General features: G+C 46.7%; 1 protein-coding gene across 2 annotated transcripts in view; it reads left to right on the top strand.

The window, feature by feature from the left end:
* The window catches only part of PMEPA1 (prostate transmembrane protein, androgen induced 1), a 71,748-nt gene extending 50,604 nt beyond the window's left edge, over positions 1 to 21,144 (top strand). The window contains exons 2-4 of one of the 2 annotated variants that reach the window (XM_033153617.1): positions 12,029 to 12,183; positions 19,879 to 19,932; positions 20,567 to 21,144. In XM_033153617.1, the coding sequence (XP_033009508.1) occupies positions 12,029 to 12,183; positions 19,879 to 19,932; positions 20,567 to 21,115 (758 nt within the window). In that variant the 3' untranslated portion in view covers positions 21,116 to 21,144. Of the gene's footprint in view, positions 1 to 12,028; positions 12,184 to 19,878; positions 19,933 to 20,563 lie in introns of both variants that reach the window. The other variant, XM_033153616.1, reaches the window with a different exon arrangement.
* The last annotated feature ends 3,444 nt before the right edge of the window (positions 21,145 to 24,588 follow it).

Here is a 24,588-nt window from a genome sequence, read left to right as displayed (position 1 = left end):
TGCTAATGTTAAGTGGCAACACCTAACTGATACCCATAAACCAAGGGCCACATTCCCTTATGGGCTGCCTTTCAGGGGGCCACATAGTGGGCAGGCCAGAGGCAACAACGAGCAGAGCAACAAAAGGGAATGTTTTAACCTTTATAGGGTGAGCTAGTCCCCTATGCACATGTCTATCCAGGCAAGCAAAGAAGTATCTCTGGATTTCAAGGACAGGTGCTCAAGGAGGGTGCCAAGTAAGGAGTGCAGCCTAGGAAGAGTCTTAAGGATCAGACAGAGACGTCTGGAGAGGTGTATTAATCGGCAGGGCCTGAGGTTTCCCATCCCTGCCATAAACCACGAGCAGGGGTAGGCAACCTAAGGCCCGTGGGCCAGATGCGGCCCAATCGCCTTCTCAATCTGGCCCACAGACGATCTGGGAATCAGCATGTTTTTACATGAGTAAAATGTGTCCTTTTATTTAAAATGCATCTCTGGGTTATTTGTGGGGCATAGGAATTTGTTCAGTTTCCCCCAAAAAATATAGTCCGGTTCGCCACATGGTCCGAGGGATGCTGACAAGGCTCAGTGACCTGTCACTGAGTTTTCACTCAGTCCTTGAAACTGATAGCGCTTATGGGAGTGTGTGTGTGTGTGTGTTTAGTGGGGATATTTATCTGTAAAAGCAATCTTTGCATTGCTCCCCATTCACGCTGCCCGGATTCCCAAAGCGTCTGTGTTTGTCTAGACAGAAAATACAAAGAAGCAGGTTGTGTCACTCCAACACAGTGTCTGAACCTGCCTCTGAAATGTATTCAGGACTAAAAAAAAAAATTATGCTAAATTAAATTAGTGTGACCTTACTTTGCATTTCGAAGCCACATTTGTCCGTCGCGAAAAGCTTGGTGCATCCATCATTCTTCCCTGGGGAGAATTACAAAGAGGAAAAAAATGGAATGAGGTCTCCTCTAATTGAAAAGTGACAATGATTAGGAAGCCCAATACAAAAATGCATATATATGAAAAATACATAAATAGGCATGATAAATCTGTGTACGTAGTTTGTTTCCTTTCCTCAAAGGATTTTTTTTTGGGGGGGCACTGTTATTGGGTTACTAGCACTTACCATAGTAGTAATATATTGATCAGAGATTAGATTTTGAGGGGTTCCTCTCCCCAAACAGGTCTGACTAGTGGACTGAATTGACCCAGTGAATTCAGCTCCTCTTTACGCCTTCTCAAAAACAAATACTTCGTGAACATGAAATGCAGGAAAATACATCCATGAGCTCCTTAAGCTTTCATGTACCACTCTATCCAAGTGAGAAGGGCCTCTTGTATAGCAAAGGCATCAATATGCCTACTCCAGTTTGCTGACCCCTGGCCTACTCTGTATTTGCACTGATTCTAAATCATAGAGGTGGAGCTAGAGGATCACTTTTGGGGAGGGCGGGAAGGTGCCTGGCCTCCTGCGAGTTCTCAGCTTCTAATGAAGCTCACCTGTGCGTGTGAGTTAAAAGCTATTGATGCATAAGATGTTGATTGGTTATAGAAAATGAACCCCTTCTCCCCGGTCGCATGATAATTGCATAACCCCAGTCTAATACCCCAGAGGGCAGGATCACACTTCAAAATGACCTTAACAGATTGGAGAACTGGGCCAAAGCAAACAAGATGAATTCTAACAGGGAGAAATGTAAAGTACTACACTTGGGCAAAAAAAATGAAAGGCACAAATACAGGATGGGTGACACCTGGCTTGAGAGCAGTACATGTGAAAAGGATCTAGGAGTCTTGGTAGACCATAAACTTGACATGAGTCAACAGTGTGATGCAGCAGCTAAAAAAAGCCAATGCAATTCTGGGCTGCATCAATAGGAGCATAGCATCTAGATCAAGGGAAGTAATAGTACCACTGTATTCCGCTCTGGTCAGAACTCACCTGGAATACTGTGTCCAGTTCTGGGCACCACAGTTCAAGAAGGATACTGACAAGCTGGAACGTGTCCAGAGGAGGGCAACCAAAATGGTCAAAGGCCTGGAAACGATGCCTTATGAGGAACGGCTTAGGGAGCTGGGTATTTTTAGCCTGGAGAAGAATGTATGATAGCCATGTTCAAATATATAAAAGGATGTCATCTAGAGGAGGGAGAAAGGTTGTTTTCTGCTGCTCCAGAGAAGCGGACACGGGGCAATGGATTCAAACTACAAGAAAGAAGATTCCACCTAAACATTAGGAAGAACTTCCTGACAGTAAGAGCTGTTCGACAGTGGAATTTACTGCCAAGGAGTGTGGTGGAGTCTCCTTCTTTGGAGGTCTTTAAGCGGAGGCTTGACAGCCATCTGTCAGGAATGCTTTGATGGTGTTTCCTGCTTGGCAGGGGGTTGGACTAGATGGCCCTTGTGTTTTCTTCCAACTCTATGATTCTATGATTCTAAATGGAAGGAAGAAGAAGTGAAGGGGACAGATACCCAATGATAACTCAGGGACAGAAACTTTATCACCCAAGGTTATGGGTATGATGCTAATCAGTGCTCCCAAGCCACCTGAATCTTCAAGGTTCCTCCTTGTATGATAGGGCTGGGCGAGAGACATCTTTCTGTACCATTAAGATGATTTAATGATCTTTTAATAAATTGATTGATTAGCTGGTAGTATGTTTGTTTTGACGCCTGATTTAATGGCTTTTGCATTACGTGCTCCTGTATAAAATCACAGCAATTATCTGACTGTGATTTTATTAATTCATTTGCCAACATTTCTACTCTGATCTTTTAACTCTAAAAGAGTTTCTCGGGCAGGCAAATATTAAAAACCAACAATTCCAAAACAATAACCATCTCAGTAAAACAAAAGAACAGCAGGGCATGTTAACAATGTTAAAAACACTCTTTGAAACACACACACACACACACACACAACCCCAACATACTAGTCAGATTGGACGATATCAAAATACCTAAAATTCATTGACCAAAATACAAAACAAAACCCCCAAACCATCTTCATCTAGTGCCCAAACAATAAGTTGGTGCCAGGTGAACCTTTCTGAGGATGGGGCACCATCACTGAAATGTCCCTGTCTGGGAATCAGATGGAAATGGGACCTTAAGAAGGGATTCAGAAGACATTTTGGGGGTCCAGGCAGAAAATATATATAGAGAGAAACAAACCAATATTTGTGTATTCCCACCTCATTTCCAGATTCTAGGGAAATGTATATTAAAGCTGTGGGACTTCCCAGCTGCTGGGTCCCAATAATCAACTTATATTGACGTTGCTTATTCTCTTTCATAAGGCACATATTGCTCTACACTGACAAATGTTTTGTGGGGGGGGGGCACATAATGAAATACCTGGGAATATGCATCTGAAATTAGATTAGTTCTTCTCTCCCCGAGCAGAGGGGCTCTTTTGTTTCCCTTGACTTTCTTTCTGACATTAAAAAGAGAGAGAGAGACACTCAAGGTAATGTACAAATCAGATGTACGGCGTTACAAATGTCATCGAACGAATGAACAAAACAGGCGCTTTTGTGGGAGAGGGGCAGAAAGAATGCCTGGCCCTGCTTTTGGAGGGGCGTTTTCTGCCCTGCGGTAAATCTTAAAACGCACAGACTCCCCCCTCACTCACTCACTCACTCACACACACGCTGGCTGCCTCCAGCCCCACGTCCACACATGCGCTGCGCAAAATTGCATCGGCGGGAACCCTTTTCTGCTCTGGAAGACGAGCGCTCCTAAAACAGGGCTGGTGCAGGGAGGAAGATTGCGGGGCAGGGGTTGTGCAGGACAGGCTTGGGGTGGGCGGGGGGAGGCAAGCAATTCCATGGGCTCCTCTGTGAACTTCTCCCGGGCCCCCTGCAACTCTCCCCACCACAGAGCGGCCTCTTCTCAGGCTCGTGATGTGACTGTCAAAAGCTGCCTGCTTGAACTCCACCCTTGAGGCTCCCTTGTCTGTCTGCCAGAGTGCTTAAAGCTGTCTAGGATTCAGCCAACCGTACCCAGGGTGAAAGCAGTTAACACAAGGACAAGAGGATTGCCCGTCCCCCCACCCCCAAAGCTGGGCTGCTCTTACCTTTAACCCCTTATGGCTGCAGCCAAACAAAAAGGGCCCAGCGCCTCCTGCTTCCCCCCCCCCACCTCCTGGTTGTGCAGGGAAGGCTTTCTTTACAAAGGGAGCCCTTGAATGCCCCCTCTCTCGTCCGTCCCCCCACAACATTCAAATGAGGTGGAGGACCCTGCGTCTGACGGGCCTTTGTTGCTACCCTTCTCCCCTCGCCTCTCTGCCACAACCTCCTCAGAGCCACGTTTTTCTGGACATGTATCTCATTACAATACAAAGAAAAGCCCCCCTGCTCCTCTCCTCCACCCCTCATTTTTTGGGTTTTTTGTTTTTTTAAAAGGCCTCTGTTTATTTACAGGCTCTCCAGACAATTCCCTGTGGCGAGGATTGAGATGGTTGGGACAATATGCAAACCATGTGTGTTTTTGTGTGTGTGTGTGTGTGTGTGTGTGAACACACACACACACACACACACACACACACGCATGCATGCTCTGCGCTCGCTGAATGGAGGGATTGGAGCTTTCCTTTCTCCCTTTTTGCTTCAAGCACCGAAAGCCAGCAAGAGTGGGAAGCAGCAGGGAGCCAGAGAGGAGAGTTTGGATACTGTTGCTGGGTAAATTTCTATCCTCCAGCCCCCACTAAAAAAAATTTGGTTCCAATGAAACCCTCGCTGGCAGCGTTTGCTCTCATAGTTGTTGAAGGCATTGTGGAAACCGGTAAATAAGGCTGGTTTGATTTGTGTGGTGCGTTAAGGTTGTGCTAATTTATCTTTTGTTGTTGTTGTTGTTGTTTAGTGGGGGGGGATATGCGGGAAAGGGCAAGCCACCCCCCAAAATTTGGAAAGGGTGGGTGCAGAGGAACAACGGGGAGCATGGCACGGTACCCAGTTGCTGGGCATTTTTCTTACTGCTTTTCTTCTTTAAGCAAAGTGCCTCTCGGGTTTGTTGTAGGTTTTCTGAGTTCAAGGGTTTTGGCGAAGGACGAGTTTTGTCGGTTGCGTTTGACATATTGACTAGCAACCTTCCCTGCAGAGAACAAGGACACTTGTCATCAAGAACCTTGGTTTGAGTAATCCCCCAGGGTTGATTGCTACAGTGCTTTCTACGTGGGGCTGCCCTTGAAGACTGGCGTCAAATTTAGGGAGCTGGCTGCTGGCAGAAGAGGGTTGGCAGAAGGTGGCAGAAGTATCACTCACACACACACACACACACACACTTTTTTTTAATTCAGCGGCTGTGCTAGCTTCCTAATGATTCCCAAATGCAGTTCAATGTGTGTCTGAGGCCTGCTCAGAACCCCATATCCAGGTCCAAACCTGAGGATGCCCAGCCCCATTCAATACTTGTTGTGCCCCCAGCCACTGGGCAAGTAGGAAGGTGTCACTACCAACCACAGTGAACCAACCACAATGAGATGGGTGGGAATTCTGCTCCACCACCATCCCCACTGACTTCCTTTCACAGTGGGGATACATCATACAGAGATCCGTAATAGTAGTGCGACTAGTTTTATTTTAGACTTGGGAAGGGTGCGGGGCAGAGCCCTTGAACTTGACACAGATCACCCGGTAGTGGCTGGGCAACAGATGGAGCTACCTGAACTGCTCACAGTCTTCCCTCGCAGTGGCGAGATGGATTGTGCTGCATATACATGTTGTTGTTTAGTCGTGTCCGACTCTTCGTGACCCCATGGACCAGAGCACGCCAGGCCCTCCTGTCTTCCACTGCCTCCCGCAGTTTGGTCAGACTCATGTTGGTAGCTTCGAGAACACTGTCCAACCATCTCGTCCTCTGTCGTCCCCTTCTCCTCGTGCCCTCACAAAGCGGCAAATGCACATTTTGCTCAAATCTGCCCCCTTTTTTGTTTCATTTTGTAAGTCTCATATAAGCCACACACACACACACACACACACACACACACCGTCCCTTGTTTCTCGTAGCCAGGCCTGCTTATTTACCACATCTGTATCCTGCTTTTCCTCCTAGGAGCTTAAGGCAGTGTGCATGATTCCCCCTCCAAACATGGTTTTATCCTCACAACAACCCTGAGAGGTAGGAATCTAGCGCCAAGCGCCTTCTGGAGGTTCCCCTCACTGCGAGAAGTGAAGTTACAGGGAGCCAGGCAGAGGGCCTTTTCGGTAGTGGCGCCTGCCCTGTGGAACACCCTTCCAGCAGATGTCAAGTAGATAAAGAACTATATAGCCTTTAGAAGACACCTGTAGAGAGAAGTTTACAATGTTTTAATGTTTTATTATGTTTTTCTATATGCTGGAAGTCACCCAAAGTGGCTGGGGTAACCCAGACAGATGTACAGGGTACTATTATTAGTATTATTATTATTATTATTATTATTATTATTATTCGTAAGACAGCAACTGGCCCCAGATCACCCAATGGGCTTTAAGGTTGGTTTGAAACTGGGTCTCCGCAGTCCTACGTAGCTTGACACTTTAACCAAGGACCACATTCCTCTGTGGGATAATCTGTGGAGGGTCATATGTTAATAGTTGTAGGGCCAAAGTGATTGCTAGATGAGTCCACCAGTGCTCTTACCACTAAGCCACACAGCTGGGTGGCCTAAACCCCACAAACTGAGCACATCACTGCAGCTCGAGGCTTTATTCTTTCATGTCTTTTTATTTGGCCAATCGCGTTGTGGTTTTTTTTTAAAAAAAAGTTGTTTTATTGCTGAAACTGGTTATGGGAGATCATGATTTTTATACAGTTGCTGTTTTATTGTTCTAATTTGTAAGCTGATTTGAGGCGTATGCTATGATACGGAAAGCAGGTTGTAAATAAATAATTTCATATAATAAAATAATACCATATCCTCCCCCTCCACTTCTCTCTCTCTTTCTCCACACACACACACACACACACACCCTGCATTCAGCTGACAAGGCCAGATCAGGGAATATTGTTGAACCCGAACTAATTAATTCAAAGTTAAGCAAGCAAATAAAAGTTTTTACAAGGGTCTGGTTCGTGGTTATAGAAGTTCTTTGGGGCACCCTTGGGAAGAAATGCAGGAAATGTAATACTGGGGGGAATATCTAGTGGCTGGCGGAGCAGCTGCGGCTCAGCAGACTGCTCCAATGTAACTGGCAGGACTGGGTGGTTTGCCTGGCATTTTGTTTGCTTATGCTGGCGCTGAACCATGTGTGGAAGCCAGAAGGAACTCTCACCAATCCTCTTATCCTTTCCCACCCACCCACCCCACTAAATTCAGCACTTAGCAACCAATTGCATAAAATAAATCATAGAATCATAGAACTATGGAGTTGCAAGGGACCTTTAGAGTCATCTAGTCTCCCTCCCAACTACCCGATCCAAGGGCTTGCTTCTTTCTTGGCTAAAAACACCGTTGGAACTCAGAGCAGATTTTGGAGTGAAGAACCCCCGTCTCCCCCCCCTTCTTTTTAAAAGAATCATTTCCATGGCTGCTTGTCTCTGAACATAGTTTCGGATAAAAACAGTCTGCAGTGGTGTTCGATGCCTTCTCGAAAAGTGCTCCTCGCCACCCCAATGCCGATTTCTCCTTACCCGTTTAAATAGACACACTCAGCCTCCAGGTTTCAAATCTTCTAAACACCTGGCTCTCTAAATCCCCACTGGCTGCAGCGACTCAGTGACTTGAAGAGGAAGTGTGCTCTCTGGGCATGCTTATATAGGATTGCCATATTTCAGGAAGTAAAAATCCGGAAACAAAAGTTATTTGGCTTTTTTTGGGGGGGGGGGAAATGACATCATCATTTTGAGCTTTTGGGGGGAATTCACCCCCACCTCCAAAAAAGGGAGAGCAAAGAGTGATCATAGAATCATAGAGTTGGAAGAGACCACAAGGGCCATCCAGTCCAACCCCCTGCCATATTCTAACACACACTTCCTTGTTCAGTTGGCAAAAAAAAAAAACCGGACGTTTTGCAGATTTTTTGAAATCCCCCCCTGGAAGCTAATTTCGCCGTTGAAATCCTGGGAAATTCCTGGTGTGCGGCAACCCTAGCTTATGTGTCCCAGAACATGCGTGACACAATCTCACCTAATAATGAGATGTGAGAGAATTTAGTTAGCTTGAGTTATAGGAGCATCAGAAAAAGTCTGCTGAACCAAGCCGGTACCCCATTTGTCTTCCACACTGTGGCTCCCACCAACTGGTATTCAGAAGCTTGCTGCCTCCATCAGTGGAGGCAGAGAATAGCCATCATGCTTAGTAGCCATGGATAGCCTTATGCCCGTAAATTTGTCTTATCTTCTTTTAAAAGCCACCCAGGGAGCACTCAAATTCATCCCACAAACCCCTTTCATCATTTTTTAGCCAAATCCCCCCCCAAAAAGGACCAGGTCATTTCTTCCTCCTCCATTCCGTGATTTTAAGCACTGCATTTCAAAAGACACCCCACCCTCCTAGTTTCCCAAGCAAGAAAATGGTAAAGTTCAGCGCTATTATTCTCTTACACCTGAGCTTGCACAAGTGTAGGTAGAAGGCATTTGATGTTCCCCTGGATGAAAATGCACCAAGTGGGAAGAAATTTATCCATTACTCTGTTCCTGTGACTGCAGTTTGTTTTCACTGTACTGATTTTTGGATTGCTTTAACCCACCCTGGGACCAGATGAATCAGTAAATAAATACATCAGTAAATAAATAAACAGATGCATTCTCTTACATGCCCCAGGCTCATCTGGCCGTCACCTTCAAGCTGGGGACAGCTTTTGTGAATCCCTGGAAAATTGAGACATTGGGGGGGGGCTGGGATTGGGCCTATGGGGGGGGCTATTCGTCCCCCACCTGCAACCTCTGTCCAAATAGAAGTTTGGGGTGGGATGGGTGATTCACAGTGGGCATGCAAGGGAAAACTACTGTATATTCTGGCTTATAAGACTACTTTTTAATCCAGGAAAATATTCTCAAAAGTCGGGGGTCGTCTTATACGCCGGGTGGAGAATCTGCGGTCAAGTATATCTCAAACTCTATATTTTAACTGGAAAAGTTGGGGGTCGTCTTATACGCCCAGTCGTCTTATACGCCGGAAAATATGGTACCTGTTTAATGTAATAAGGGGTCTCCCTAAGTATCTGTTTTCTGAGCCCTGGCCCTGATGAATTTGTGGCTCCGTTTCTTCCCGAGAAAGGTTCCTAAGTCTGGCAAATGTAGCCCATGAGAGAAAGGCTGGCTCCTCCTTTCTGCCCAAAGCACAGGTGAGCATTTTTCTCTTGCAGCTTCTTTTTATTTATTTTTTGCAACCTTAATCTCTTGGCCGGCAGACAGAAAAGCGAGCTATGCAGTAGTGGCATTGCGCTGTCTGCTTGGGAGCGTACATCCCTCCCTGGGCTAAGCTGTTTGGGAATAATAGTCTCTATCAAATGACTGTGTTGTGTCTCTGGGATCAAATTCTATCCCTTCCAAAACCACGCCACCCTCCAAGCAAAGTGTGGGGAACTGTATCCTCGAGCTCGTGGAGCTATTCCTGCCAAAGCTGCCTTCTCTCTCTCTCTCTCTCTCTCTAGTTTTAACTAGTAGCCTGTTGTTGCTTGCTCTTGTTTATTTGGTGGCTTGGATTGCATTTCTTCCTCTTCTCAACCCCCCCCCCTTTTGTGTGCAATACACTTTTGTGCCAACTCAAGCCATTCAAGCTGCCACTGCCAGCTGGCTGAACTGAGCACTGAATTAAATTACGTCTGGAAGTCTGGTATGCGGATGCCACTGGGAATGGTTTGGAATCAGCGTAGGTTAAGAAAAGCCTGCGCGCTTTGTGTGTCTTGTGTGTTTCTATCAGCTGTGCGTCAGTCAATGGGTTTGCGCAGCGTCAATGGGAAGTTTGTGTCTGAGAAATGGCATGCGGGGTGGGGTGGGGAGTTGGGGGGCGGGGTCAGAAGGGGGTGCAAGGTATGTTTCTCGAAACTTTATTGCGGTTGACAAATGTTTCCCTGAGAGGTATTTTAAAAACTTTTCTGCAGACTGGCTTTTTAGTAAGGGGGCAAGGTTTTTTAAGGACTACCGTATTTTTCGCTCCATAGGGCGCACCGGACCATAGGGCGCACCTCGTTTTTAGAGGAGGAAACAAGAAAAAAAAATATTTTTCTGGTTTTCCTCCTCTAAAAGCCCTGTTTTTTTGAGGATCAGCTAAAGGTTTTGCAGCTTTTTTGCAAAGGGAAAAGCCCTGGTTTTTTTTGAGGATCAGCTAAGAGTTTCGCAGCTTTTTTTGCAAAGGGGAAAAAGCAAAGAGGAAAAGCCCCGTTTAAGGGGTTCAACTCACATTTCTGCAGCTTCTAAAGGAAAGGGAGCCTTTTCTACAGTTTCCAGACCTTCTGGCAGCAAATATGGCGCCCATTGTTGATTGCATTCCAACTTGTCTTGCAAAAACACCTATACTCAAGCTTCTGGCCATATGCAATTTCCTTTACCATGCCAATGATCAGTGCCAGCTCCAGGTTTTGGAGAGCTCTCATATAAGATGTCCTCAATGGACTCTCCTTCCTGAGTAGGTCTGTCTCCTCAGTGTTGCCTCCAAAAATCCCCAAGGGGGCACCTTTTGACAACAGTCTTGCAGATGACAAATTATTTTTTTTTTAAAAAAAACTCCTTACCTGATGTCCAGTGTGGTGTAGTGGTTAAGAGCGGTAGACTCGTAATCTGGTGAACCGGGTTCGCGTCTCCGCTCCTCCACACGCAGCTGCTGGGTGACCTTGGCCAAGTCACACTTCTTTGAAGTTTCTCAACCCCACTCACCTCACAGAGTGTTTGTTGTGGGGGAGGAAGGGAAAGGAGAATGTTATCCGCTTTGAGACTCTTTCGGGTAGTGATAAAGCAGGATATCAAATCCAAACTCCTCTTCTTCTTCTACCAACTGTGCTTGGAAATGAACTGATAAGTGCTCTCACCTGGTTTAGGTGAGATGAAGGATGGTTGCCAGAGGACACCTGACCTGCTTCCTCACCTGCCTTGTTTCCTGGTTGTTTCAGAAGACAGAGTGACACCCGCCTGTCATTGCAATCTAGGCAACAGCTTTGTGGCGCTTTCTCTTGCACTGGAGTACCCATGAGGCGGTGTGAGACCTCCGCATACCTTCCGTACAAATAACACTCTCCAGCAGAGCTCTTTAGAGTCCTCGCTTATGATGCGAATCCATGCATTTCCTTTGACAGAAATTAATTACACGTTGGCAGGCAGGAGCCTATGCAAGACCAGTTTGGCTGAATGATTGCTACTGCCCCATTGAGCCCAGGGCAAGTCTCTATAGGGCTCTAACAAGCCATGTACTATGCCAACACTGCTTTCTGCAGCCAAGATTGCAGATTATGAAAAATAGTTAGGGGCCACAGAACATAGTGTGCATCTTACTAGATGCCCATTGCTTAGTCACAGTGGTTATTGTGTGTTGTAGAGAAACTGGCTTATATATCTGCTGACTTTTGAGATGGCATGGAGTGTGCAGCTGATGGGTTTGGGGCATTCTTTGTTTGTGGCATATTTAGTTTTAGGTGTTCAGTTTTCTTTTGCCTGGCTAAGGAATACCGGTAACTGTACCAAAACTGAACTGACTGGATCTTCTTGGAGCCAGGTTGTAACATGGTTAGTATTGCATTGCATCTCTTTTCCTTTATGCGGATGCCTAGGCGTTGACAAATGCCAAATCCACCATTAGAACCAAGTCCAGTGCCAAGTCCAGACCCTGGTCCACGTAGCTCATTTCCATCTTGCAGTAACCGGCAGGGGCTCATCAGAGTTTTGCACACGGGTGTTCCCCAGCCGTGCCTAGAGAAGGCAGAGATTGAACCCGAGACCTTGTGTGTGTGTGCAAAAGCATTTGCTCCACCACCGAGCTACGGCCCTGCCGCAAATGTTGGCGGCACCTGCGCTTCTCCTCTTGCTTGGTGAAACACAGCATCACTTTTAGTAGCTTTTTCTTGATTTGGTGCCTTTTCCTCCCAGGATCTCAAAATAAGCATTTGTTTTTCTTCTTGTCTCCTTTTCCCTGCAGCGGAGTTGGAGTTTGTACAGATAATCATAATCGTGGTGGTGATGATGGTCATGGTGGTCGTCATCACGTGTCTGCTGAATCACTACAAACTCTCCGCACGGTCCTTCATCAATCGGCACAGTCAAGGACGGAGGAGAGAGGAGAACCTATCATCAGTAAGTAGCCCATGTGTGCCTCCCCGAACTCTTTCCTGCTTCTCTGCCTGGTTCATGTTGTTTGCTGTGCTCCCCAGCTGACCCTGGGTGCTTTCGGAGCTACCATGGTGGGAGGACTTCGACTTGGTTTTTATATCCCTCCCAATCTCACCTGGAGCGGTCCATAAATAAATATAGGTGGGCTGATAGTCTTGCAAACTTTTCTAATGTCCACTAGTGTGGCCAGTCTATCTGGCAATGGTGTCATGTGCAGCTGGGACCTGTGATACTCCTAAAAAGTTTTAGGACCCATGAGTTTGTCTGTGGCCTAATATCAGGCCTGTGGCCCTCCCCAGTTCTCCCATGATGCTTTGCTGTCTGTTCCCTAGCTTAGTAGAGTAGATGCAAAACTGTACTATACTGTACACTAGGGAAGTTGTGGCACTTCCCTCTACCCCAGTCCTGGTGGTATTGTTGTTGTTGTTGTTGTTGTTGTTGTTACTATTATTATTAAATGTATTTTTATCCCACTGTTCTATAGGAAAGCCCCCCAAATTAGATAGATAGGTAACAAAATCCAAAGCAACAATGCATTGTTTTAAGATAACAGCTGAAAATCATACCCCGCAGTATAATTCTACTTAATGATTTTTCGGCCCATGGTAGCAATTGCAAGCCTATGGAATTCAAACTGCAATAGGAGACTATATGGCGGACACAAGAAACAAAAGAAGCCATAAAAAATACAATTTAAAACCAATGTGAATATTCAGAGCAATTGGATGTGTCATCTCAAGAGGTTCCCCACCCATGCTCTGGGCAAACCTGGTGCTGAAATGTGCCTGCAAAGCTATGCATTCCTGGCTAGGGCAATATTTCGTTACTTTACAACAGGGACGGGCTTTTAGTCTTTCAAATTGCAGTTGCGCCCTGCGCGGGACCAAAATTTGGTGCCCTCTACACGTCTCACCTTCCGTTCTGCTCAGTTCACTATGTCATAGTTGTGGCACCCCCAAGGCTCATCGCCCAGTGTGGCAGAACCCATCGCGCTGCCCTAAATACTTCTCTGTTTATGGCAGAGGTAGCCAACACGGCGCCCTTCAGATGTGGGTCCCCATCAGCCCCAACCAATATGGCCAACAGTCAGGGGTGGTGGAAGCTGTAGCAACACAATGCATTCTGAGAGCCAGTGTGGTGCAAGGGTTAGAGTGTTGGACTAGGACCCGGGAGACCAGGGTTCAAATCCCCATGAAGCTCACTAAGTGGCCTTGGGTCAATCCCTGCCTCTCAGCCTAATTTACAGGGTTGCTGTGGGGATTAAATAAAGAGGTGGGGGGCCATTTCCACCACCTTGAGCTCCTGGGTGCAAAAAGGTGGGATATAAATGCAATAACATTTAAATAACTATGCAAACCAACGTCTGCTGGGTACCACATTGACGATCCCTGCCCTGTAGCATTTAGTATTATTTGTATTCCTATTTGAAGTGGAATCTCACATGGGCTTTTCACTCATTCCCTGACCAGGGAAAAGTTGTGACTACTATGGGGGCAAAAGCCATGCAACAGGTCTTGCCCATGTGGAACGGTCCTTCGCATGCATACTGCAGCCGCTTAACTTCCCATCAGAGGGCAGCATCCTCAGCAGGCCTGCTACCCAAACATTGTACCTTCAGGCCAGAAAACCTCTTCCTGGTGAAACCACCTAGTCTAGCCTGTGCAGTGGGATGCGGGTCTAAACCACAGAGCCTAGGGCTTGCCGATCGGAAGGTCAGCGGTTCGAATCCCCATGACGGCCTGAGCTCCCATTGCTCTGTCCCAGCTCCTGCCAACCTAGCAGTTCGAAAGCACACCAGTGCAAGTAGATAAATAGGTACTGCTGCGTCGGGAAGGTAAACAGCATTTCCGTGCGCTCTGGTTTCCGCCATGGTGTCCCGGAAAGCTGTCTGTGGACGAATGCTGGCTCCCTCGGCCCGAAAGCCAGATGAGTGCCACAACCCCATAGTCACCTTTGACTGGACTTAACGGTCCAGGGGTCCTTTACCTTTTACCTGACCTTGCTGCAAATGGAGGCGGTAGACTGAGGCGATACTGTGGCCTGCTTTATTCCAAACAGCAAGCGGGGATTACCATTTTTGAAAGCTCACCGATAATTACTCTGCAAGATCAAACCAAGCACATCAGGGAACAAAAATACTAGTCTATCCCGCACCCAGCTGTGTGGGAAAGCTTCCCTCACACACACACACACACACACACACACACACAGTTTTTCAGCATATGCAGATCTAGCCACAGAATATAAAGCTGAAGGAGCTTATTTGTCATGTGTCACTCCAAAGTGCAAAATCTGAAAGTAATGAAGGAGTTGCGACTTGGTTTCAGTCTCTCTCCATTAAATAAAGGCAGTGCCTGCTTATGTTGGGTGCAGTCCTATAAGGGGCAGCAAAGCTCCCCCTAGTGGGTAAAACCAATAGCACGTGGCTTTACAGCTCAGATTATTTTATTTAGGTGGACGTATATGAACCTAAAGTGTGAATGAGTTGTGAAGTGTGAATGCACCATTCAAGCACGCTTTGTCAGGGAGACATGACTGGCTGCAACTCCCTCCCAACTCCTGTTGGCATGGCCACTAAGTCTGGGGTGATGGGAGTTGGAATCCTGTAGCATCTAGAGGTCCAAAGCTTAGCTGCTGCATTGCATTTAGAAGTCTCACATCCTTATGTCTTCAGCTGGGTCAAAAATCAAGTGTGGGCTGTTTAACAAGCAGCCTTGAAAATGAGCATGGCATCCAGATGGACTACCAGAGTCTTAGGAGTCTAGCAGCATAGCTGACTGGAAAACAGAGCAGCAGGGCTGGCCCTCCCATTAGTCAAGAGAGGCAGATGCAGAGGGGCAGGGAATGGTAATGCTGAGGGACAGGGCTGTGTGTGGCCTGCCCTGCACCCACTGAGTTTACCCTGGTGCTCTCAGCTGCCTTGTTGCCATTGTTGAAGAAATCTCCACCTGCAGGTTGGGTTGCCTTTTGTACATGGAAGGTGGGGGAGACCGTCTTGCACTGCAGCAGCTTATCTTGGGCAGAAACAGCAACTGAGACCTGCAACCAGTAGCAGGGGCACAAAGTATGCCCTGGAAGTATGATTTTAGGCAGCCTTCAAATAACGCCTGCAGGGCACCATGTTGCCTAAAGAAAGAAAACGAGGCAACCAGTTGCTTTGAGCACAGATGGGCCCAGGAGGGCCATTTCCCCCCAGCCCCCAATCTCGATTTCTGGGCGTAATTTTATTTGATAAGACGAGACTGAAAATCCATTAATAAATGAAGAGGCATTCTCTTGACCTATTTTGCTTTTCAGCTGTGAAGAGTTTAAGGCTGGCTCTGGACATTTTAACCTGGATCCGTTTGTCCAGAATAAAAGCCATTTAGGGTTGAAAAGTAGATGCTTCAAAGCGTCAGCTTTGGGGCTGCAGGACAGCTTGCCTCCATCCACCTCTTTCTCCGCAGAAGTGTTCAGACACCAGCGTGAAGACTTTGGAGCGGCAGATGGCATAATGCAATGACATTGCCCACTGCTAAATTAAATATAAACCAGTGAGCATAAGGTGATGATACACTCACCACTTAGTAAATATGCCCTATGGGATGATGAAAAAATAAGCTCCCGCTTCGCTCCTCTGCCCAGTGTTGTAAACTGTTATCAAGCAGACCTCTAAGCCAAGTGGAATCCCATGTGTGCAACGCTGCCCTTGCGCACAGCACACAGACGCTGCTGTAACGCATTTGTCCTCAACTGGTGGTTTGGGATCTGCTGCTGGGACACAGCCTGACCTAAGCAGCTCGGCCACTATACAAATAGAGGGTACAAAAATTAATAAATTAGTGGGTTCCCGCAACGGCATGTGCGGATGAAAGGCGGGTGCTCTGTTTGCAAAGATTAAGGACGACTACTCCAAGGGGCTGTTTGCAGCAATTCCTTGCCCCCTTCTGAGCAACAGGTCTCATCCTCCCATCTTGTATGAAAATTAAGTGTTGCCATTCGGGACCAGTTGCCAACCCCTGTTGAAAGGCTGGCGCAAGCCAATTCCAGGGCTTGTGGCCACTTCTTAGGGCAAGCTAATCCTTGAGCATGAAAAGATGCAACCATAAAACCACAGTTGTTAGCACTGGTTTATCTCGAGAGACAATGAAGTGCACCTCCCTGGGGACAAGTCAAATTGCTGGAGGATCACAGCGCCTACTGTGGCTGCAAACTTGCTCCTCCCTCATTGCTTTTGCTGTGTCAGCAGCACCAAGTTGACCTCTCTGGGGGCACAAGCCTGGACTGTGTGTATGGAGGTCCTGGGCTACCCAGACAAGACTCCTCTCTTGGCCTCGTTGATGTGGTCCAAAGGAAAGCAGAGCAAGACGTTTGGCTCTACTATATAAGAGTGGGGAACCTCTGGCCTCCCAAAATGTTGCTGCCCCTAACTCCCATCTGCCCCATAGACCCCAGCCAGGGACTGTAGTCAACAGGTCCCCCATCTCTGACCTAACCATTCTATGCAAATTACATAAAGGTAAAGGTAAAGGGACCCCTGACCATTAGGTCCAGTCGTGTCGGACTCTGGGGTTGCGGCGCTCATCTCACGTTACTGGCCGAGGGAGCCAGCGTACAGCTTATGGGTCATGTGGCCAGCATGACAAAGCCGCTTCTGGCGAACCAGAGCAGCGCATGGAAACGCCGTTTACCTTCCCGCCGGAGCGGTACCTATTTATCTACAGTGGTGCCTCGCAAGACGAAATAAATTCGTTCCACGAGTGCTATCGTATAGTGGAAATTTCGTCTTGCGAAGCACCCTTTCGCTAACGAATGCCTTTCGTCTAGCGAGGCATTCGTCTAGCGAGGTACCACTGTACTTGCACTTTTGACGTGCTTTTGAACTGCTAGGTGGGCAGGAGCTGGGACCAAGCAACGGGAGCTCACCCCATCGCGGGGATTCGAACCGCCGACCTTCTGATCAGCAAGCCCTAGGCTCTGTGGTTTACTCAGAAGCAAGCCCCCACTGGCTTCAGTAGAATTTGCTCTCAAGTAAGGGTGCAATAGTCCTGTGACTTTAGAGACCGAGTGAGGAACCAGGAAGTCCCCATTTCAGCTCTTGTCTCTGCCATGGAACTCACTGTGGAGATAACAGCACTACCCTGTCTTCTGAAGCGCTGCTGGAAAGCATATTAAGTTCTTTGGACTTGTAAAGCCTTTTCTTAATTCCAAGTTTCCTTATGCAACTGCTGCCCCTGGCAAGGGAAGTTGCAACCTAGGTGGGTTGAGGTTTGCACCATCATTTTTTAAAAAACAAACAAACTGGGAAATCTCACCACAAAGTTTTTTTAAAAATGTGTATCTATAATTCTGTCATGGTTGTTTGTTCTTTAAATGAAACCTTACCAAGGAAGCGAGAGAGAGAGAGAGAGAGAGAGAGAGAGAGAGAGAGAGAGAGAACACAACAGAATAAATAACATTTCCCTGCAAGCTTAACAATGCCCTTTTGATTTTATCTCTGTTGCTACCATCTGGAGATGCATTTATATGTGTGCCTCTTAATTTTTCTTTAGTTTGTTTTTTGTGCTTTCTGACTTAAAAGTAGACTGTAAGATGCAAGGGCACTATGAAATACTAAACAAGTTTCCTAGCTACACACAGCAGCCTCCTGAAATATGGCCGGTTTATTAGTTACATCACCCGAACGGCGCAAGTCAATTAATATTCCATATGAAACTGGCATTGGTTATCTTTCACTCCAGAGTAGCCTCGTATCTTATGTGTGACATTTTTGAGACAAGATTTGCCATGAAAACAGAAGGAAGGGGGAAGCATCTGGAGCAACATCTCATTTCCCAATAAATCACTTCTGGCCTCTTCTTCTGGTTGCAGCATGCCTTGTTTGCAGAGCTGGGAACAAAAATACAATGGTGCAGAGTGGATTTGTTAACTCCATGGCTTGAGGAGCCCCCTTTCAGCTCAAGGGCTGCAACCCCTGGGGGCGGCAATCCCTTGCAGGCTGCATAGTAATGGTTGGTGCAGACAGAAGCAAACGTGTGCAGAGCGATGGATCTGACTATAGTAGGCCACGCTCCAGTCACACTAAAGCCCAAAGGTTCTTGAGCCACCTCCTGTGAATTTCACTTCTTCTGTTGAACCCATGCTTGCATTACCCCCCCCCCCGACCCCTGCCAAAAAGGATCTTTGTGAAAATAAGTATTGCATTGGGCTTTCTGGGCAACTTCCCCATCACCTTTAAGCTGAATTTGATAGTATTCCATGGCCTCTGTTTCCAAGCAGGCATCCCTCCCCAATCTGGTTTCTTTTTGGCTGCTGGCATTCCAAGGGGCAGCAAGCCAAAGCAAGGCGAAATTGGAATAGATGGCTCAGCCAAAAATTTAGAGAGGTCACCAGACAAGCTATGGTTCTCTCAACTTCTCTCCCCCGTGCAAACTCCTGCTACTTAAGATACTGCCTGCCTGCCTGATGCTGGTTCATGTAGCTCCGTAATGCCTATCTGCTTGCAGCAGATTTTCAGTTTTTAGTCATGGTCCTTTTGCAGCCCTATTTGGCGATGCTAAGGATGGATGGAACTTGGTGCTACTCACACACTAAACAGTGTGCTCTTCCAGTGAGATACGGTACTTTCCCCAATACGAGGACCATCTTATTTAATAGGAAGTTATCATACTGCTTTTGCCTCCCAAGGCTGTTAAGCATCACTGACATAATGTACAAAATGCATTTTAAGCTCTGACATTTGCACCCTGGCTTTGCCGCCTGCCACTGGAAGGCTGTGCCTCCTGTCTCTCAAGAAGAACACCTACTCTCAGCCTAACCTACCCGACAGGGGTGTTGTTTGAACGAAACAGGGGAGGAGCATATGGCAAAGGGGAGACCAACCTTGCTCTGTCAACCGACCACTGAAGAAACAGCTGTTTTCTTCTTCCCTCCTCAGTCTTTTTCCTTTTGTATCATGCCTGTTAGGTTGTGAGCCAGCAGGTAGCAATTGTGCTATATATTTTTTGGTAATAACGACTATTTTTTTCTTATTCTTAAGTATTTACATAATACATCCCTAAGTACATCATAAATTTTCATTCTTATATTTCTGTGACTTCCCATAACCCTCGATAATAATTTATTTCTTATACCCCGCCCATCCAAGCTTCCTGAAACAGGCTGCCTTCAGATGTCTGTGAGAAGTTATATAGTTGTTTAACTCTTTGACATCTGCCGGGAGGGGATTCCACAGAGCAGGTGCGGCTACCAAAAAGGTCTTCTGCCTGGTTCCCTGAAGTTTCACTTTTCCAGGCCATATAACCTGAATAGCTCAGTTGGGTAGAGGGTGGTGCTGATAACACCAGGGTTGCAGGTTCGATCCCCAAATGGGACAGCTGCATATTCCTGTATTGCAGGAGTTTGGACTGGTTGAGCATCAGGGTTCCTTCCAACTCCACGATTCTATGATTCTAATGAGGGTTCCTGCAAAAGACCCTCAGAGCTTGGGCCCCAGTGCCCAGGCTGAACGATGGGGGTGGAGACGCTCCTTCAGATCATACATGTGCAGCTCTTAGAAACTGTTAGGCTCTTTGGAAGTTGCCGTTGTTACTAGCAATCGTTAATAAGTTTGAGTAGGGTGGGGGAGCGGCACCGCCCAGTAGGAATTATCCAACCTTTTCCTGTTCTTTCCCATTTTAGGAAGGAAGCTTGTGGCCTTCAGAAAGCACAGTGTCGGGAAATGGAGTAACAGAGGTAAGTAGCATGGTGTCAGGGCTGGAGTCAGAGGCAAGTCAGCACAGTTGCCAGTGAAGTTTACTCTTTATGCAAGGAAATGGCATATAGCTAGCAACCCTTCACAATTCCCAACACCACTTTCTTGCAGTTGCCAAGACTGAAGGTTACCCCCCCCACCTTCTACCCTATCTAAGGCTCCACATTTCCCAGATGTTTCCCAAGCAGCCTCAAACTGTGTCTGTGCACCTCTGGTCTCTGTTCTGCCCTCCTTGTTACCCACGATGTTCTTTGAGACCAGGGGAGAGGGGAGCTTGTCACAGTAGAAGAGGGAGTCCTTGGGTTCTGCAGCAGCCTCTTTATCTATCCCCTCTCCTCTGCTTCAGCCTCGGAGTCTGAACTGCTGTCTGTCACTGGCTCTCCCTGCTCACTAAACCCTGTTGCCCCTTCAGCACCCAGCCCCTCCTCCCAATCTTCTCCCTCTGATCTCTCCTCATTGTCCTACCACCAACCCCCAGGCTCTGAGCCTTCCTTCTCTGGGGCTTCACCCAGCCTGTGCCCGACACACGGACGAAACTTAGCACATAGGCCAGCTTTCGTGGAATCGCACATGGAACGCGACGCTTACGCCCGTCTCCCTTCTTGTCTCCAGCAGCAAGTCTACACACCAAGGCCTACGGACCGGCTTGCCGTCCCGTCCTTCTTGCAGAGGGACCGCTTCAACAGATTCCAGCCGACATACCCTTACATGCAGCACGAGATCGACCTGCCGCCCACCATCTCTCTGTCGGACGGGGAGGAGCCCCCGCCTTACCAGGGCCCGTGCACACTGCAGCTCCGAGACCCGGAGCAGCAAATGGAACTCAACAGGGAGTCAGTCCGGGCGCCTCCCAACCGAACCATCTTTGACAGCGACCTGATAGACAGCTCGGTGTACGGGGGGCCCCGGCCTCCCAGCAGCAACTCTGGCATCAGCGCCACCTGCTACGGGAGCAGCGGCCGGATGGAAGGGCCGCCCCCCACGTACAGCGAGGTGATCGGTCACTTCCCCGGCTCGACCTTTTACCAGCACCAACAGAACAGCGGCGGGGTGACCACCATACTGGAGGGGGGCAGGCTCCACCCTTCGTCGCAGTTCGGCAGCCTTGAGAGCACAACAGTGTGGAACAAAGAGAAGGAAAAGCAAAAAGGGCACCCCTTTTAAAAGAGAGAGAGAGAGAGAGAAAGAGAATATTAAACACTCTGCACTTGTTAACTGGGGTGGGGTGGGGGGGTCGGGGGGAAGATATCGAGAGGCGGAGACGCTGTGTATGAAACACAACGCCCTTCTCCATATAAATATTTACATGTTTATGTTTGGTCTCAATGCACAAGCCAACCAAGCTTGCAAAACATTTCTTTGTTGAGTTCTGTCTAGAAGGGTTTTTTTTGGGGGGGGTAATGTGTTCTGTTTTGTTTTTTTAAGAGAAAAATACCCAATCCCTTTTCCCTGCCTCCCCCGCACCCCACCTGCCACCTTTTGCGCCTCCCCCACCCCAAACCCCCATTTTCTTTCTAGTTGAGCTGCGTGTGTCTGGCGCTACAATATTTTTGTTGTTGTTGTTTATTTCACTTAACTTTAAAAGACAAAAATATTTGCACAAAAACATTTGTTTAAAGATCTGCAATATATATATATATAAAAAATATAAATATAAATATATATTAAAAAAATAAGAGAAACTGTATGTGTGTTGGGGAAGCAGGTATTTTTATATTAGAAGAGACTATTGATGAGGGGGGGGAAAGAAGAAGAAGAAAAGTTTTTGTTGTGTTTTTTCTGAACTAGAATTTAAAAAAAAAATGGCAATTTTTTGTGAGGCAACTCAAAAGAGCATGTATTACATTGTAAAAAAAAAGCGAAACAAAAAAACAAACAAAAAAAGCAGGGGTTTAGAGTTATTTATATAAATGTTGAAATTTTGCACTATTTTTTAATATAAATGTGTCAGTGCTTGTGTTGGTCAAAAGCCTCTTGTCACATCTACCACAAAACTGTTAAGGGAAACATGTGTATAACAGGGCAATTCTCTATGCTTCTACTCAGAAGTAAGCTCCAGTGAGTCGAATGGGACTTACTCCTAGGTAAATGTCTATAGGGTTGCAGCGGAAATGAGGACTAAAAAAGAGAAATTGAAGGAGGGAATGCCTGTAAAACTAAAGCCGCAGACCAGTAAGGAACATCATGTGAAGACTGCATCTTGTACATTTTTCTATTTTCATATTTTTGCTCTCCAGAGTCACTCGACCATGTCTCAAACCTGATAATCACATCTATGACACCTGACTACAGGTGTCGTCAAGATACCTGACTGCAGAATGTACTCGGAACTGTATCCGTTCTGAAGGGTTTTTAATGCATGTGTATAAACTACCCTCTTTCTTTTCTGGTATGGTAGGATTTCGACTTAAAGATGAAAGAGGTCATTTATACATTCATGTATACACCTTTTTGAACCTGGACATAGTTTCCCTTCTATTTGCACTCAGGCGTCTGTTCCCAGGGATGTTAAGTCAGCGCAAGATTCCACTCTTGTACATTCCCTTGGAAATAAAGACTTAAAAAAAAAAAATCAACAAATAAAATCTTGACTGTGCATTTCTTTGGCCATTTATGGTTATTGGAAGCATGACAATTATTATTTTTTTGCAAAGTTTGGAGCTTGCCCCCTACAAAGAGTTAGCACTGCATGATTTCACAGTTGCCCTGGTACGAGATTTGTCTGGGTCTCATTGATTTGGAGATAGCTACACATATTGTACAGGCCCTGCCTGCGAATGGCCAAAATTTAAATGGGTGGGGAACCCCTATTTTGAGCAAAGCTAAGCAGAGCACAGACATTGTGTTCTTTAAACAGAGTTTTGCAAAGCCCAAGACCTTGAGAGAGCAATTTAAACGGCCCCTTCTACTGCTACCATCTCACTAATTTCAGGATGACTATAAAAGCATAAGTGGTCATTAAAATGCCTGCTTTTTCATGATCAGGTGATGACTTCTAATTGTTAGGGTTATATCCCCCCCCCCAAACCAATCTGGCTCTCTTTGTCAGTTAAGGCAATAAAAGCAGGGAGATCCCACAAACCTGCCTTCTAATGCTCTGTAGAAACCCGGGTTGGGACAGCTCCATTTTCCATGAAGTTTTTGAACAAACTCTTAAAAGAAGGTTGACCAGATGGGGAAGAATAAGCTCCCTGTGCACTTAATACTTGTCTAAATGAAGAGGAGGGCTGAGCAGGTGCAGTTTGCTCTGTCGGGGCAAGAATAAGGAGCCACTGACATCCCTTCTATTTGCACAAGTATTAACATTGCAAGAGTCTTGTCTTCCTTTGCTCCCAATTTTTTGGGCCTGCAGAACTACCCACTCGCCCCAAGCCAAATGCCACTCCCCAGCTATGTGGTGAGCCAAGCGAATAAAAACTCTCAGCCGGTTTCCTCAACCACCACCGCCCTGGTGAAATCAAACATTCGTGTCTCGGGGACTGCATTCATCTTGGTGCCAGTTGTGCAAAGTCTGCCGGAGCCTATGACTTGTGAAAGGGAAGCGTATGCAGTTCTGTTGAACCCATGTCATCAGTCTTGGGCATAGGTGGGCAAAAAAAAAAAAGGCCCGGGGGCTGGATCTGACCCAATCGCCTTCTAAATCCAGCCTGTGGACGGTCTGGGAATCAGTGTGTTTTTACATGAGAAGAATGTGGGCTTTTATTTAAAATGCATCTCTGGGTTATTTGTGGGGCATAGGAATTCGTTCATTCCCCCCCCCAAAAAAATAGTCCAGCCCCCCACAAGGTCTGAGGGACAGTGGACCGGTCCCCTGCTGAAAAAGTTTGCTCACCCCTGGTCTTGGGATTCAATCCATCCATATGCCCCACCTGCAGACTGAAAGACTGAGGGCAGCCAGCTTGGCAGGCCTTGCCCAGCTTCCTCTGGTCATTAACTGTTTTATTTATTCTAGCTAAAGATGTTCTGATTGTGAGGGGGGCTGGGGCTGGGAGTGGGTTGTGGACAAATGTAGATGGAAACATGTTGACTCCTGTGATGTACTAAAGGCTAAAGAGTTGTGCTCAATGCTTTAGAAGCAAAAACCTTTACCTCTTCCGAAAGTTGGCCTTCACTCAAAAACGTTACCATTGCAACATCCTTTCGTGTCGAGGTTCTGCTCGCTAATCCTTCTTCGAAACAAATCAGCTCATGTCATCATTATCTTTTCTTTTTTTAAGTGTTGTCTCGTTCTGTTGTTTCATAAAGCATTTTGTCTTACAACGCTATATTGTTTACATTTTTTTATATTGTATAAAAATGATCTGATCAGTTGCTTTAACCCTCATGGTGAATTTGTACGTGACTGTGCGAGAGAGAGAGAGAGAGAGAGAGAGAGAGAGAGAGAGAGAGAGAGAGTGAGAGACGTAAATTATGGAGAGAAAGGGGAAGAAATAGATACATGTGTAAGGGGACGAAACCCCTTTTCCTATCTTGTGCGTAGATTTTAATCTATTGCTGCAAAGGTTGCCAACTCTACGGAAACGAACCAGCCTGGCCTGTTCTTCTGTCTTTAACAGTAGCACAGTGGTGAGAAATTAGCAAGTGGAGCTTCCCTCCCCGCCCCCAACTCTACAGAGACACAAACATGATCGCCTGCT

Source organism: Lacerta agilis, chromosome 6 (assembly GCF_009819535.1).
Source record: "Lacerta agilis isolate rLacAgi1 chromosome 6, rLacAgi1.pri, whole genome shotgun sequence".
Taxonomy (NCBI): Eukaryota; Metazoa; Chordata; class Lepidosauria; order Squamata; family Lacertidae; genus Lacerta; species Lacerta agilis.
Note: the sequence above shows the minus strand (reverse complement) of the source record. Positions and strands in the feature narration are given on the sequence as shown.